Source organism: Bos indicus x Bos taurus, chromosome 21 (genome assembly GCF_003369695.1).
Source record: "Bos indicus x Bos taurus breed Angus x Brahman F1 hybrid chromosome 21, Bos_hybrid_MaternalHap_v2.0, whole genome shotgun sequence".
Classification (NCBI taxonomy): domain Eukaryota; kingdom Metazoa; phylum Chordata; class Mammalia; order Artiodactyla; family Bovidae; genus Bos; species Bos indicus x Bos taurus.
The window spans coordinates 67,678,687-67,694,879 of record NC_040096.1 but is presented as its reverse complement, the minus strand read 5'-3'; the positions used below and the strand labels follow the sequence as shown (position 1 = coordinate 67,694,879).

Here is a 16,193-nt window from a genome sequence, read left to right as displayed (position 1 = left end):
CACGCTCTGCTGGGCTCACAGGAACACAGCCAGGGCACACAAGCCACCTGGGCACGGAGGGTCCTGCCAGGAAAACCCTGTCTTTCTGGCTCTGGGCCTGGGTCTCCGCCTACATCCTTCCCGCTGCCACTCAGAGGCTGCATAGCCCCTGCTTCCCCCTGGCCTCCCCCTGGGGGTGTTCCCCACTCGCGGGCCCCACCCACCTCAGGATTCACTGGTGGAGCCCCCCACCTCCACACCCAGGGTCTTTGCTGCTTTTTCATGCCAGGCGCAGGGGAACGTGGGGTTACAGGGGCCCCAAACCTGGCTTTATGGCAGGCCCTTGCTTCGCTCCTCCTGGCCTGGGAGGCACAGACAGCACCCCCATTTCGCAGCTGGAAAAAACAGGTGCAGAGAGGTGAAGAAACTTGCTTACAGTCTCCTGACTGGAAAGCAAGAGGAACAACAAGGACTACGCCTGGCTCAGAAACCAGCCTGGACCCTCTGCCTGCAGCCCAGGGGCTCAGGCAGGGCCAGGCCCGTCGGTCAGGGCCGCGGCCGAGGCTGCAGGAGGGGTCTCTTTGAGGGGCCGGGGACGCAAAGGTGTCGGGGGTGGCAGGGGCTCCCTGTGGAGAAGCTGGCCAGGACCAAACCAGGGCAAGGCTTCCTGTGGCACGGCCCCTACCCGACCTCTGCCGGCCACCGGGCTGACTCGTGGGGTCAGGCTGGCCTGTCAGTCCCTTGCCGCTCTCAGGGAAAGAGGCACCCCTTGGATACCTGCCCGCCGCCCTGCCGGCTGTAGGACCTCAGGCCACCCATGCTGGGGCCTGGTGTGAAGTGGCGCAGACCTCCATCCTTTGCTGGCCTCAGTTTCCCCACTGACACTAGGGCTAGCTGCCAGCGTTAGCACTCACATGCCCCGCACCCACCCCACCCCTGTTCATGGGGCCTGGAACCCCAACCTCTCCTCTTCCTCCTTCCGGCCCCGTGCCTGGGCAGGCTGTGCCTGGCGCTTGCTCCTGACCCCCCAGGATCACAACAGAGGGGAGGGTGGGGGAGAGGTAGCTGGTGCGGCCTCCCTCAGCGCCTCCCTGTTAATCCCCATCTCAGCGCTCTGCTTTCCTGGAAAGCCCCAGGTTGCCAACGCAAACGGGGTTTCCTAGCAGCTTTGCCTGCAGCCTGGAGCCAAATTTCAGTGCCACGTGTTCGAGAGAGAAAGATGAAGAGGGAGGTTTGCAGGGGTCAGGCCGGAGTAAGCTCCTTGCAGCCTCACGTCCAGAGCCAGGACCTGCAGGGTCCACCCCTCCACACACTCACTCCAGGCTGACACTTGCCCTGCAGCAGCACACACTTTCACTGCTGGGAAGTCCCTCGCATATCTAACCCAAATACCTCAAGCTGTAGAACAAGCTTTGGCCTTTCCTTATCTGCCAGGGTGCAGGCTTGCTTAGAACAGGACAGAGCAGTGCCCACCCCTGCGGGGCGAGGCTCACTTGGCACGTGAGGCCAGGGGCCCCGGGAAACCGGGGTCGAAGTTTCTTTTGCTCTGTAACCACAGCGGTGGGCCTTCAGGCAGGTTCAGACCTGCCTCAGTCTCCCCGTTGGTACAGTGGGGAGGAAAAGGGAGTCATCACGGAACCTCTGGCCGGCCCCTGGTGGGTGGGGACACAGACCTTCTGTCTGAAGTCAACTTGGCCCCGCCCCTCCTTAGAGAGATACCATTTTAATTCATGTTTATTTTAAAAATAAATACTCTGTTCTTCATTTTCACATTGGGGTGGGCGGGACAGTTAGGCAGGGAGGCCTTCCCGGGTGGGCAGTACCAAAGGGAACTTCTGCGCCAAACCCTCCTCCAAATGCCTGGAATGCCTCTCAGGCTTGCTGGCATGCCTGGCATGACCTCCTCCTGGCCACCAGAAGGAGGAGGATGGACGGTCCACCACGGGGGGCTTCAGGCCTGGGGTTGGGCTGAGGCTGCCTTCCGGGTGTCCCAGCTTGGGGCTCGGTGCCAGGGGAAGGTGGCCGCCCTCCGTCCACCGGGGTCCGCCCCCTCGCAGGCCAGCAGCACTATATGCAGGTAACCAGCACGTCTATGGAGGTGGACAACTCGATCTCCTCGAAGAGCACGCGGTCCCCCCACCCCACCCCCCGCCCGGAACCCCGGAGCCGCCGGCCTTGGCCGCAGCCCTCAGCAGGGCCTGGGCGTGGCGCAGGAAGTGCTGGTTCCGACGACGGCCCAGTCGGCGCAGCGCCAGGATAGCCAGCACGTGGTCCCGCCTGCAGAGACACGCAGGCCTCCGCTGTAGACTCGACAGCTCCAGTGACACCCCCGACCCCAGGGCGAGGGGGACCCCGGGGCTCGGACTGGAAGCGTTAGGGCACCCAGCGTTCCTGGGGGGGTGCCTGGGTTTTGAAGGGTGCAAAGACCGGCTGAGACGGGAAGAAGCAAGCCTGATGGGAACGGCCTCTGAGGCCCAGGCAGAGGTTCCGGAAACCTAGTGCGCTGAGGGAGGCAGCAGGGGGCCGCGATGCCCATGCAGCAATGCCGGAGCGGGGACAGGCAGGGGAGTCAGAGCCGCCCCGGCCCAGCGGCAAGCAGACAGGCACGTGGGGGGTGGGAGGCTTGGCCCAGTGTGCCGCCCCGAGCACCCCAAGGAGCTGGAAGCACTGTCTCCCGCAGCGAGGGACTGCCGGCCAGCCTGCGCAGGGAAACCCCGAGGGTCCAAAGGGGAACCTTCCGCCTATGCGCAGTTACTCTGAATCAAGGCCAAACAGAGGGCGCAGGCTGGGATCTGAGGATTCTCCGGTGGGGCGGGGCGGGGCAGGGGACCGGGAAGGGGCTAGGCCCGGGCTTTCTGTAGCCTCCCCATCCTGGAATCTCCAAGGCCATGGAGAGATTCAGCTGGGATTTCCACGTGCGTGATGACTCAGCACCCCCCAAACACACACCCTAGGATCAAAGCCTTCTTCCTCCTGGCAGGTGTCGGGGCTTCCAGAAAGGGCTTTCTCCCGGAGCTGGGGGCCTGTGCCTTCCCCTAAGACTCGCTGGAGGAAGGGCTCCGGCTCCCTTCAGACTCCAGGGACCACAAGAGCGAATGAGGACGGCGAGATTAGAACACCGGGGAAGGGCAGAGACGATCCCACCAGGGCCCCCACAGCCTGGGGGTCCGGGGCCCGCAGGTCGCGCCGCCCGCACCTGCGCAGGGAGGCCCCCTCCCCGTCTCCTGTCCCCAGAACCAGCTCCAGGGTACGAACCTGACGCCCGGGAGAGCTTGGCCCAGCCACGTGGCCTCGGAGCCCTGCGGAGACGCAGGAGCGGTGGGCCACCCTCGCCCCCAGCCCCCTTCCCGCCCCCGCCTGCAGCCCCTCGGTTAGTGCCCGGTTTAGCCCTCCTGCAGCCACCACCGCGGCCCCACCGGGACCTACTCCGGCCCCGCGGAAGGGGACGTGGCTCCGGCTCAGGATTCCTCTTCCCTCCCCACAACACGGCGCAGAGGAGGCTTTCCGTGTCTGCTCAGGTGGGTGAGCCCAGGCCCCGCGGGGAAGGCCTGCCTGGCATCAGACGGGGAGTCGGGGACCAGCGGCCCAGATGAAGGGTGTCTGTGTGGGGAGGACATGCCTTAGCTTGCTCTGCTGGGGGTGGGATGGAGGAGAGGTCTGACGCAGTCCCTGCCCATCAGACGCGACTGCGACCCTCACCCCTCCCCTACACCGCCCACAAAGTACATGCAAATCAACGCAAATATATGCAACGTGTCCTCCTCACCTGGCCCCTCCCCGGCACGCGGAAAGTGGGGCGATCCGCTTGCCAAAGCCTGCCCATCGGGGGTCTCTTACAGGGGGCGAGATGAAACCAGATGAGGGGGCGCTACTGGAGGGTCCGGGGGCTGGAGAACCCCCAAGAAGGCCAGCGCCCGGGGGCAGTTGGGCGATGCTCCTACCAAGCCCTGGAAGGTGCTGCCGATGGCCTGCGCTTCGAGACCCATATTCTGGGAGCTGCTCCGGCGGTCCGCACCCCGGAGCCGCTCGCGGGGTCTCAGGGCCTGCTCCAGGTACTAGCGGATGACATAGCTGTGGGCCTGCTGCAGAGTCTCCTGGGGGGGGGGCACAGGGTCACAGGGAGGAGCCCTGGGCACGCCCCCACCAGCGCCCGCCCTGCCCCCGAATACCTGGGCCAGGAGTGGGGCCATGTGCTCCAGGAGGCCCGAGAAGGCCACCACCTTGTCCATGAGGGGCTGCAGCAGGTCCTGGGTCAGCCAGGCCTTGGTGCACAGGACCCAGAAGAGCGGCCAGGGGCAGAGCGGTGGGCAGTCTGCCAAAGCTGACCCCCAGCACCCACTAGACCCTCCCCTGGGCACCCAGGGCATGGCTCCGGACAGAGGCGATTCAGGCCAAAGGGCGAGTTGGCATCAGGAAGAAAGTCTGGGGAGCTGACCCCATTCTCTACGGTATCTTGGGGACAGCCCCTCTCCTGGCTCTACACCTTTCCCTGAGACTGCCTCTTCCAGGCCCGGAGGCCCTGTGGGCAAGGTTGGAGTTTGAGCCTCTAGCCAGGCCTTGCCTGCGGAGTTCTGGGGGCACCTTGAGGGGCTGGATGAGGCGCCATTCCCTGGATGCACCCTCTCTGAGGAGAGAGTCCTCAGAGAGTCTGAGAGTTTGTCTCTGAGAGGAGGAGACTGAAAGCGTTAGTCTCTTAGTCGTGTCTGACTCTTTGTGACCGCGTGGAGTGTACCTCCATCCATGGGATTCTCCAGGTAAGTATACTAGAGTGGGTTGCCATTCCCTTCTCCAGGGGATCTTCCTCACTCAGGGATCGAACCTGGGTGTCCTGCAATTATTGGTGGATTCTTTACCATCTGAGCCACCAGAGAAGCCCAAGAAGAGTGAAGGACGAAGGTAATTGTTTCCCAACTGTTCTTGCTCAGCTGGGAATATGTCTGGGTTCCCTGCCTGTGCCCGAAACACCACCCCAACACGCCCCTATGGTAAATGAGTGCTCTGACTTGGGCCCCCAGGCTCAGGACACAGGGCGCACGTGCTGAGCAAGGAAAGTGGGGAGAAAGGGCCTGCCCCCTCACCCGCACAGCGCCCTGCAAGCCCTGGAGCAGCCGCTTCTGAAAGGCACGGGCGGCAGCCCCCAGGGCCTTCTCCAGCTCTCCAAAGCTTTCTGGGAACTTGGCCAGAAGGTGAGTCCTAGGGAGGGGGGCGGGCCAGGAGGGGGCAAAGTGGGCAAGGGGTCACGGCCTGGCATACAGCCGTGAAGGCTGGGTGCCACCCCAGCTCCAATCACTCAGACTATAGTGTGGAGGGCAGCCCCCTGGGGCGGCACAGTGGAGAAGACCTGGGAGTGGTCACGTGAGGGGGCAGCACTGCGCCCGGGAGCCGAGTACAGGGGGGTGGGCCTGGGAGTGTTCGAGGTCCCACCGCATGGCAGGGCCCCCCTGTGGCAGGGCTGAGCCAGACCTCCATCCCTCCTGGTGACAGAACAGTGCAGCACAGCCCTTCCTGGCCCAGAGGCCCTCCTCAGACGCTGTGATAGTCGCTCAGTCATGTCCGACTCTTTGTGACCCCGTGGACTGTAGCCCGCCAGGCTCCTCTGTACACGGGGTTCTCCAGGCCAGAATACTGGAGTGGGTTTCCATTTGCTTCTCCAGAGGATCTTCCCGACCCGGGGATTAACCCAGGCCTCCTACATTGCAGGTGGATTCTTTATCCTCTGAGCTCCCAAGGAAGCCATTTGAGCCTCATAACTGCCTCTCCAAATATCACAATGTCCCCATTTCATCATTGAGGAGGCAGGGCTAGGCTCTCCCAGTTTGCAGCCCAGGGACACAGAAAGTGAAGTCTCTCAGTCAAGTCCAACTCCTGGTGACCCCATGGACTGTAGCTCGCCAGTCTCCTCCATCCATGGAGTTTTCCTGGCAAGAGTACTCGAGTGGGTTGCCATTTCCTTCTCCAGAAAGGCTAAATTTCTACCAGGGGCTTGACCAGAGATGGCCTACACCAGAGTCCCCTGTGCCCAGGGCCAGCCTGGCACAGTCTAGGGACAAGAGTGTTAGAGATCCAGCGCCTTATCACGGTCGTGCTTTGGGTTCCCAGGTGCAGCAAGTACTGCCTGCGTGACCGAGGACCAGCGGCGATGCCTCTCTGAGCCCCCACACTGCAGTCCCGTCTGGCCGTGGGGACATCACACCATCAGCAGTAGCTGATGCATCTTCAGCTGGGGGACACTATGGCTTAGCCTGGGCTGAAGGCTCTGGCAGCCCACAGCGGAGGGCCACTGCCCCCTGAGGCAGAGGAACCCAGGCCCTGGCACCAGCAAGGCCCTGGGGATCGGGGGCCGAGGGGGAGTGTCAGGGAGGGCTTCCAAGAAGAGAGAGGGTCCCTAAAAGGAAGAAGGCTGAGCGGGATGAAGGGAGGAGAGCATGGAGCCCTGGGTGGCAGGGATGAGCTGGGCAAGGGTGGCTGGAACCTTGGCCTCTGCTCAGCCCTGAAGCTCCCCGCGTCCCTGCCAGGGCCTCAGCTCTGCGGGGCAAAGGGAGGACCCCACGGAGGGACAGGGGCGGGGACGAGCACGGAGAAGGGGTCCCCTCCGGGAGGCCTCCAGGCAAGGCCTCCAAGGGGCCACAGGGTCGGTGTCTGCGTCGCGGTTCCCAGGGCTCTCTCGCCCCCTGCCGGTCGCGCTGGGCACCGCGGGACAAACCCACCTGAGCTCCTGGCAGGCATTGATGCTGGCGCACAGGTTAGGCTCGCTCACCGCCCCCGATTCCAGAAAAGCCTTTTCGTACCTGGGGAGCGGGGTACGCAGGGGCCTTGGAGACTCTCCCTGGCTGCTAAGACCCCGAGCCCGCCCTCTAGGCTTCTCCCTCCTAGTTGTCCGGAATCTCGGATTCCGAGGAAACAGGATGGGTGGGTTCCTCCCCAGGGACAACCAGCGTCCACACCCTGGCCACCCCGCCCACCACATCCCGGCCCAGGATTCGCCCGCACCTGTGCAGGAAGAGCCCCAGCGCCCGGGCGCAGATCCCCAACGATGTGGCCTCCAGCTCTGCGGAGATGGCGCCGGCTGCCTTCATGTGCACCGCCATGACCTGCGAGCCAGCGCCTCTGAGCCCTCGGTCCCAATGTCCCCAGCGCCCACCTCGTGGCGCAGGGACATCTCCACCCTCCCCGATCTGCCTCCCAGTCTTGGCTCCGACTTCTAGGGGGCCCGATTTCCAGACGGTCAGCCCTCCCAGCTCCGCACACTCACGTGGTCCACCCCCACCCCCTCCCACCCCGCAGAACCCTCCCATCCCCCCCACCCCTGCTAAGCTGGGAGCTGTGGCCTCGCTCTCCCAGCTTGGCCATGAGACCGGAGGATCTCTGACCGCGCACCCACGTGGGACCTCAGGCTCCTGTCCGATGGGGAGATGCGGTTGTGACTGTGACTTTTAAGAGAGTCTCCACTGCCCGAGGCCCAAACACATGTCCTTCCCTCCAGCGCACCATACAAAGGACAGCGACGTGTGGTAGTCGGGGGCCTCCGCAGCCGCCCAGCGACTCTGCTGCAGCTGCAGGATGCCATCAAAGCAGCTCACGACCTTGGTCTTTGAGGGCCAGGGACGGGGCCACGGTGAGTGAGACCCTCCCAGGAGGGAGGCCCCCCCACCTCCAAGACCTAGGGCGCGCCCTTGGAGACAAGGGCACCCCTGCCGGGACACAGGCCCACGCCCGAGGCCGCAGGGCGCAGAGAGGCTTGGACCCTGGGCACTGCACCTCCCTAGCCCGCTGGCATTGACCACCCTCTACCTGGACCCCGCCCCCTCCGGCCCAGCCCCGCCCCGGTCTCACCTCCAGGAAGCTGGTGTAGTCGTCCTCCAGTCGGGCCCACACGTGCCAGGAGTGGGGGCAGCCCCTCCGAGGGCAGAGCCTGGTCCTGGGAGCCCAGGAAATCAGGACTGGAAGGCAGGGCGGGGCCTGAAGGTCGGGGCGGGACTCTGATGCCACCGCGGCTGCCCCCCCTGCCCTCTGCCTTGGCTCAAAGCCTAACCCCATCACTGTGAGGCCCGGAATCTGGGCTTCCGTTCACACGCCCCACCCGCCACCCCGCCCTCCAGGATTCCGTGCCAAACACCCCTCCGCCCGACTTCCCACCTCAGGATTTCCTGGCTAAGCAGTCAGCAGAGCGTGCCCTGAAAGCATAAAGATGACAGTCCAGATGGACCTCCACCAGCTTGCTTCGGGAGTGACCTCCACCCTCACGCTCCGGTTCACCCAGGATTGAGCTCTGAATGCCCCCAGGATCTTGCAGTTCAGGATCCAGCTAGGATCCAGCCCACACCGGGGTGGGTGCCTGTCTGCAGCCACACAGAATATTAAGGAGCCCAGCACTTTGGCGCTCCCTCCAACTGCCCATCTGCCTGGGGAGCTGGGGATCGCTCAGGGGCACGGGCGACCCACCCCATCACCTTCTGCACAGCCCTGAACCGAGGTGTCCATCCAAAGCAAGAGTGGGGGTGAAAGCCAGCCCTCAAGGAGCGCGGTGAGCCCCTGGTTGTGTCCAGCCTGGAGGGGGCGCCCTTGGCCAGTTCACTCAAAGGCCCCACGTGGACTAGGGGGGACTCACTGGGCTCACCGCCTCGGAAGCAACCCCGCCCGGAACGCTTTCCAGCTTCGGAACCCGAGAGGGAGAGCACCAGGGTCTGGGATGGGGAAGAGAGAATGTCAAAGGGCTCCCGGATCGGATCTTGGGTGCCTAACAGCCAGCACTCTCCTGGGGAGGAAAAGGTGCCCTGTGCCCTTCAGAGCAGGTTCCTGAAGGCTTCGCGCGCGGGCAGTGCCAGCCCCTCCTTGCCCTCGCCCCACCCCGCGGCCTCCGGTTCGGGCCTCACCTGCTGTAGACGTTGGCGGCCCAGTCCAGCAGCACATAGAGCTGCTCGCAGCCGCGGGTGTCCTGCGAAAGCTCCTGGAGGTGCCCGCCCACCGCACTGTGAAAGGCACGCAGGTAGGCCTCCCACGCCGGGAAGCCAGCGTCCAAGTAAGCGGGGTGCACCTCCCGATGCACCTTCTGCAGGTCGCTGCGAACCAAAGCGCCGAGCTAGGCCAAGAGCCTTGCCAAGTTGGGGGCAGGGTCGGCCGCCCCCGGGGCCTCCCTGGCACCTGCCTGCCACAGGGTGTCCTCCCAGTACGGTGCTTCTGCTCAAAGCGGAGCTCAACAGCCCCCGAGGAGGACGTCCACCCCTTTTTCTGGATGTCCCAGCACTGGACGGGGGTGGGGTCAGGCTGGAGGGGGCTGGCCCAGGCCACCGGGGGCTTATCCGGGCCTTGCAGCCCACAGGGAAGGCTGTGGGAGGGGCATTGCTGCTGATGCTGCTGCGGCTCAGTGGCTTCAGTCTTGTCCGACTCTGTGCCACACCAGAGATGGCAGCCCACAAAGCTCCCCTGCCCCTGGGATTCTCCAGGCAAGAACACTGGAATGGGTTGCCATTTCCTTCTCCTTGGTTCTATATTTAACCAGGGGCTGAAGGCTCCCAACTCTCTTCCCGACTGCCCCCCCCAACCCCCTGGCCCCGTAGAGGACTAGGAGGGGGTCTCTAGGGCATGGGGGCCTGGGCACAGGGCCCTCACCACCCCCAAGCTCCCCAGGGCTCTGCTCACTCCCTACCCCCTTTCAGCCCGGCCTGGCTGTTGGGGAAAAAGAAGAGAAACTTCTTGGCCTGCTGGGACCTCCCTCCCAGTGTGTAAAGACAAGTTGAAGGTGGTGGGGGCCAGCAAGTTCTCACTTCAGCCCAAGGAACTAGGGCCCAAAAGAGGGCAGGACCTGCTGAAATCACGGACCAACCAGAGGCTGAGCAGCCCCCATCCCCAGGCCACCCCCCACCACGGGGACAAAGGCCAGGCTGGAGCCAGCACCTGACCCTTGGGTGATATTGGGCCGGAGCAGCCTCTCCCCAGGCCTCGGTGTGCCTGGGGTGATTGACACCAGGACGGGCAGGGCCCAGCCCCTAACCCACCCCCCTCCCCGCACCTGTCAGCAAGATTGTCCATCCAGGGGACAGACAGGCAGGGGGTCACCCAGGCCTACCTTCCTCTCCCACAGGTGGCTGAGCAGCTGGAAGGAGGCTGCCCGGAGGGAGGGGCCGGCCCAGGTGCTCCATGCGGGCCTTATCAGCCCCGCCCCGGCCACAGGTCCTGGTTCTCCCAGATGCCAGGACTCAGGGACCGTGCCCTCAGATCAGCCCCAACACAGCAGGGAGCATCGTGCCAGCGGCCGTCTGTCCCCCCCGCCCCTACCCTCCACCGTGCCCCCCAGCGCCCAGCAGGGGCAGGAGTGGTGATGCAGGATCCATTCCAGCCGGGCCCAGCCTGCCCCGCTCTGGGCTCTGTCTCCAGGGAGTGTGGGGGCAGGAAGAGCCAGACTACCTTGGTTGGCAAGAGCTCACACTTAGTAAGCACCTACTGTATGCTTGGTCCAATGCCTGGCACGTGTTAGATCCCCATGACAACAAAGTGACAGGGTGTCATTCACCCCACTTCATAGATAAGGAAACAGGCTCAGAGAGGGGCAGGGTCTTGCCTTAAGCCACACAGCTCAGGGGTGGGGAGTCAGGATCAGCCCGGGTCTGGCTAGGAAGCTGGGAGCAGAGGCTGAACCCTGTCTCCCAGTACCAGCAGCCCAGCATTGCTGCCCAGGGAACCCTTTCTCCTGGCAGAGGGTCCGAAGGTGGGCAGGCTGCCAGATGCCAGGAGTGGCATCAGACTTGATTTCTCCCAGGAAGCTGAGGGGAAAATTCTGGGGGAAGAGGGGCAGCTGCCGGCTGGGTCTCACGGGAGGTAACAGAGGCAAAGACTTGAAACCCAGCCACCCTGCCTGACCACCTCGTCCCAAAGCCCATCCAGGGCCCCCTGGTGTCCCTCTGCCCCCTGCTCCCTGAATCCTGCTTCAGCAGCTTCCCAAGTCATTCTTGACCTTCACGAGGCACAAGTCAATCAGGTCACTCTCCTGCTTTAAACCCTTCCGTGGCTCCTCACAGCCTGGCATTTGAAGCCCCCTCGCCCCCCATCATGGTCTGTACTTCTTCCAGCCTCACTCCCAGGCCTCCTGGGCCTGCACGCAGCCAGCCTCCCAGCTTCTGCTCAGGCAGCTCCTTCTCCCAGTCTCTCCCTCTGCCCCCCACAGCTGACCTGGATTTCAGAAGCTGGGGTGCAGTTGCCTCCACCTCCGAGCAGTCCTTGGGCTGTTCTGTACCACCTGCCTGCTCATCAGGCCCCCGGACTGGCCCCCTGGTGATGGGGCCTCCTCACTGGCCTGGGGACCTCTGTCCATCCACCCCTCCGTCTCCCCGGAGGCAGCCTGCGGGGGCAGTGAGCCTTCAGTGTGAGGGTCACCCCTGCCTGTGCGGGCCCTCTCGGGCATCAGGCTGGTGTCTTCTGGGCTGCAGACTCCCTGCTGACTCTACCGTGGCCCCTGCCCCGGGCCTGCCTCCCCACCCATGGGGCCTCTTCCTGGCTCTCTTTCTCTCTGTTCTGTTGCCTTGAGTGTTCAGCGGCCCTGGCCCCTGCACCTTGGCCTCAGCTGAGCCTCAGAAGCCAGGAGACGCAGGCCTGGGCTGTGCCCTGAGGCCCATGAGGGCCTCATAGAGAACCATGAGGTTCTCCAGGTCAGGGCATCGCGCCCACTGCAGGGCCAGGAGCAGGGGTGGGAGCACCACCCAGAGGCCATGCTTACCGGAAGCTCCCACCTGAGGCCACCCTGTCTGTGACCAAGTCAGGTCTGGGCTCCCCTCAGCACTGGGTATCTCCACCCCAGCTTCCCCCCGCTTTTCCCAGGCCTGCCCTCCTATAGCGGCCCCTCCCAGGTATCCCATCGCAGTCCCAATCTTGCCACCTCCCCAGGGCCTGGGCCAGCACCCCATCCTTCAAAGCTCCAAAGTAGCCAGCTGGGGCAGAGGACGGCGTCTCCCTCGTACCTCCCCATCACCTGGTCACAGGTCCTAACTGTACTCCTTCCTAGACCCCCTGGATTCCATCTCCTTAGAGGGGTCGGGGGTCTTGCCAGAATATAAACCTCCCTTAAAGCCCTTCTCTGCCGTGTAAGATTCTTCTGAAATAAGGAAGAAGACAAGCATGTGTGTTCTGAGGGCATTCAACATTTGCCTAGAAGAACTAGTTAAGTCAATAAGGCAAGAAAAATGAATAAGAGGTATAAATATTGGGAAGGACCTGATGAGAATGTCATTATCTGGAGGTGCTATGATTACCTGCTTAGAAATAGCTTTCTGAAACTCCAGAAAAGCCTATTTTCAAAAAGTTCTTAACCGGACATGGAACAATGGATTGGTTCAAAATTGGGAAAGGAGTACGTCAAGGCTGTATATTGTCAACCTGCTTATTTAATGTCTAAGCAGAGTTCATCGTATGAAATGCTGGGCTGGATGAAGCACAACTGGAATCAAGATTGTCGGGAGAAATATCAACAAACTCAGCTACACAGATGACACCACCCTTATGGCACCCTCCACTTCTCAGTGGAGAAGGAAAAGGCACCCCACTCCAGTGTTCTTGCCTGGAGAATCCCAGGACGGGGGAGCCTGTGGGCTGCCGTCTATGGGGTCGTACAGAGTCGGACACGACTGAAGCGACTTAGCAGCAGCAGCCCTACTCAAGTGTACAGTTTAGGAATGCTCCTTATATGGAGTCCTGCATAACCTACTCAAGTGTACAGTTCAGGAATGCTCCTTATATGGAGTCCTGCATAACCACCATCCAAGTCAGATTACAGAACATTCCTAGAAGCCCACAAGGCTCGCTCCTACCCATGGCACTCAATGCCTCCCCAACAGAGGTAGCCGCTAATTTGATTTTATGTCCGTAGGTTAGTTTCCTCACAGGCTTCTTTAGTGTGCCGTCTTCAACCTCGTCTGGTCCGCCTGGTTGGCCTGGCTCCTCCTGAAGCTGCCCGCTCGCCCCTCCTCGCACTTCAGGGATTCCCTAAGTTTGGGTGAACTCCGGGAGTTGGTGATGGACAGGGAGGCCTGGCGTGCTGCAGTTCATGGGGCCGCAAAGAGTCAGACACGACTGAGCGACTGAACTGAACTGAACTGAACTGAACCCTATATAGTCATTGGAAAAGACCCTATGCTGGGAAAGATTGAAGGCAGGAGAAGGGAACGACAGAGGATGAGATGGCTGGATGGCATCACCGACTCGATGGAATGAGTTTGAGTAAGCTCCAAGAGATGGTGATGAACAGGGAAGCCTGGCATGCTGCAATCCATGGGGTTGCAAAGAGTCAGACACGACTGAGCGACTGGACGGAACTGAACTGAACCCTACATCCTGGCTCCCAGCCCTTGCCTGATCATCCCCAAGGCCTCAGTGACCCCCCATGAGTTCTAGGCTGCCCCTCCTCTTCCGATGCCAAGGGTTTCTCTGGGTGCAGATATTCACCATCACCCTCCTTCCCCAGACACACGCATAAACCCACAATCTGAGTACCAGCCCAGAGGGAACGGCAGGCCACTTCCTACCAAACTGCCACCCCAAGGCATTTATCTGCGAGGAGGGGATGGTGGGCAGTAGAGTTTGAAGCAGCCATTGGGGGTGCATCACGAATTCATGGGGCGCTGGGTGGCCCCTCTGCGGCAGCCCCTACCCAGCCCGGGCCTCAGTCTCCTGCCCATCAAGTCGGAGCAGAGCCCGCCTTCTCCCAAAGGCTGCTTCCAGCTCAGAGGAGGCCCGGCTTTAAAACACCCCGTCATGAGGTCGAAGTCGCCAGCACTGTGGCAACAGAGCAGCCTTGACGCTCGTCTCAGCGCACCAGCCCCGAAGCCCCCGGGCAGGCCAGAGCCCACGGGCGTTGCCTCGCGCCTCGGGGGCCCCTCCTGGAGCCGCGTCGGGCGGGCCCCGCACACAGGCGCCGGGCCCTGCACCACGGGCCATGTAGCACTCCACCGTCTGCACCACGGCAATAATTTCCCTGGTGTCTACTGATGGACACTCGGGGGGTTCCCAGTGCTTTGCTACGACAATGGAAGTGACTGTCCTGCTGCCTGTCGTTTCTCATGGATGTTAGAGAGTTGATAAGATTCATTCATAGGAGCAGAATGGTTCCCAGGAATCTCTGTGGGTTTCACTGATCTTGCTGAGTGGCCCTCCGTAGGGGCTGTGAAATCACACTTCCAGAGTAGTTGTGGGGGTGGCTCCTGGTGACTGTCAGCCTCGCCAGACACTGTCGTCACCCACACACTAGGGGTTTGGGCAGTCTATTCTTTTTAAATATTTTTAATTTTTTGACCATGCCATGTGGCGTGCGGGATCCTAGTTCCCCAACCAGGGACCAAACCCGTGACCCCGCAGTGGAAGCTCTGAGTCTTAACCGCTGGCCCACCAGGGAAGACCCAGGAGATTTGGGCAGCCTAATGAGCCACCCTCCCTTCCTGCACATCTTTCAAACCAGAAACCCCAGGCTTCCCCCCAGGACTCCCCTGGCTGCAAGGAGGCCCCGAGGCCCCGTGGTCCCCGTTGGGATGGGAATGAGGCTTCCCCTGCCTCCCTGCCCTGGGCCAGCCTCACCTCCCCGTCTCAGCCCTCACAGACCAGGCCTCCTCCTGGGCACCCTGGCACTCCTCACGGGCTCCCTGGCCTCCCTGCGGCATCCCTGCTCTCCCTACAGCAGCCAGAGTTCTTTCCCAGTCACAGATCCCAGCAAACTGCCTCTTCAGAGTCCCTAGTGCTCCCCCCTTTACAGTGAGTGGAGTGAGTGAACCCCAACGCCCAGCCCCAACCAAGGCCCCCTCGTTGCCAGCCTGCCACTTCAGGGGGGCTTCTTGAATCCCCACTCCCGGCCAACCCTGCCTTGAGCTCTTTCTTTCCCTAAAACCTGAGTCCTTCCCAGGTCCTCGGCTGTTTCCCTTCCGGTGCTGCCCCTCCCTGCTCTGTGCACGTGCCTGTCCCCCGCCACGGTCCCCACCCCCCAGTGAGTACCGCCCGTGGCCACATCGGGACTGCCCCACCCCATAACCGCTGCATCACCCCACACCATCTGCTGGGCACTTCAACCTGGACTGTTTATTTACTTGCTCCCTGTTCCTTCTGGGCCTACCAGGGATGTGAGCCCTTCAGGGAGAGCCCGGCCCGCCCTCCCCACTGCTCCCCTGCAGGGACGGGGCGGGGTTGGAGGGTCCCAACCACGCTTGTCCCACCGCTGACCATGGCCTCCCTCCCAGTTCACCGGAGCCTGGATGGGGGCCGGGGATGGGGTCCCTCACCCACAACCTGCCCTCTGTCCCCTCTGCCCAGCGACCCACTCCTCGCCTCTGGGGCAAATCCTTCCCTTAAAGGAATTTTCCTTCTGTGACCAGGAAGTTACTGATGCAGAGCCCTTGGTGGAGGGGCCCGAGCTGGTGACCCCGCGGGACCTTAGCGGCTCTCCCCCTCCTACAGGGACAGCATGGAGTCCACCCAGCCGGCTCCCCGACCCCAGGGCCCCGCCTCTGACCGCCTCTGTTCTCCTTGGACCCTGGCCCACCCTGCTGCAGGGAGGCTGGGGGGTGCATCTCAGCACCCTCTGCATTTTGGGGCCCAAGTCCATTCTCTTTGGTCCATGAATATCTGCCTGGATCAGAAACTTTCCATCTGGTCCTCAGCTTCCATGAGCTCCCCCTTCCCCCGGCCCCCTCTTCCGGAGCTCCGCAGGGGGAACTCGGCATCCCCCACTGGCCATCCCCCAGCCCTGAGGCTCCAACCTGCCCAGGGCCCACACTCGGAGCTCAGCCTGGGGCGGCCCTTCCCTCCCCCTCTCCTGGATGCTCCCCAGGTTCAGTGGGTCCATCCCACCCGCATCTCATCCCAAAGGGCCTTCCCTCCAGCTCCAGCCACTCCAGCCCCTGATGTCCACGCCTTTCCAGCTGGACCCCAGACTCCGCCCACCCTCCGCTTAGTCATCCCTCCCCCACCCCCCCACTCCACACGCCTCCAGCTCTGTGGAATGAGTTCACCAAGGTTCCCCTTTGCCTCCCAGGGACTCTGCCCTTCTCCAAATCCTGGGCCAGGATGGGGGTGTGGAGGAGAGCTGGGGCCAGCTGTATTCACAGCTGGGCCCTTCGAGGTCAGTTCCAGGAATACAAGAGCCAGTTCCCACTGGGCCCGATGCATGGAGCTGAAATGTCGCCATCCCCCTCTTCTGTAAAGGACTGTGGGGGACGTCAGACAGGTTCGTGATCACCACCTCC

General features: G+C 62.7%; 1 protein-coding gene and 1 pseudogene across 1 annotated transcript; both read right to left on the bottom strand.

Annotated features, from left to right (window-relative positions):
- Positions 1 to 1,695: 1,695 nt before the first annotated feature.
- Positions 1,696 to 4,742, bottom strand: LOC113879893 (annotated as a pseudogene).
- Positions 4,743 to 5,625: 883 nt separating this feature from the next.
- On the bottom strand, positions 5,626 to 14,618 carry LOC113879616. The gene is made up of 9 exons (XM_027521201.1): positions 14,536 to 14,618; positions 10,630 to 10,739; positions 9,803 to 9,927; positions 9,125 to 9,540; positions 8,853 to 9,038; positions 7,813 to 7,919; positions 7,468 to 7,532; positions 6,970 to 7,070; positions 5,626 to 6,767 (listed from the first exon to the last, which is right to left on the bottom strand). Exons 1-9 carry the CDS (start codon positions 14,616 to 14,618, stop codon positions 6,464 to 6,466), a joined length of 1,497 nt encoding a protein of 498 aa, XP_027377002.1. The 3' UTR covers positions 5,626 to 6,463.
- Positions 14,619 to 16,193: the final 1,575 nt, after the last annotated feature.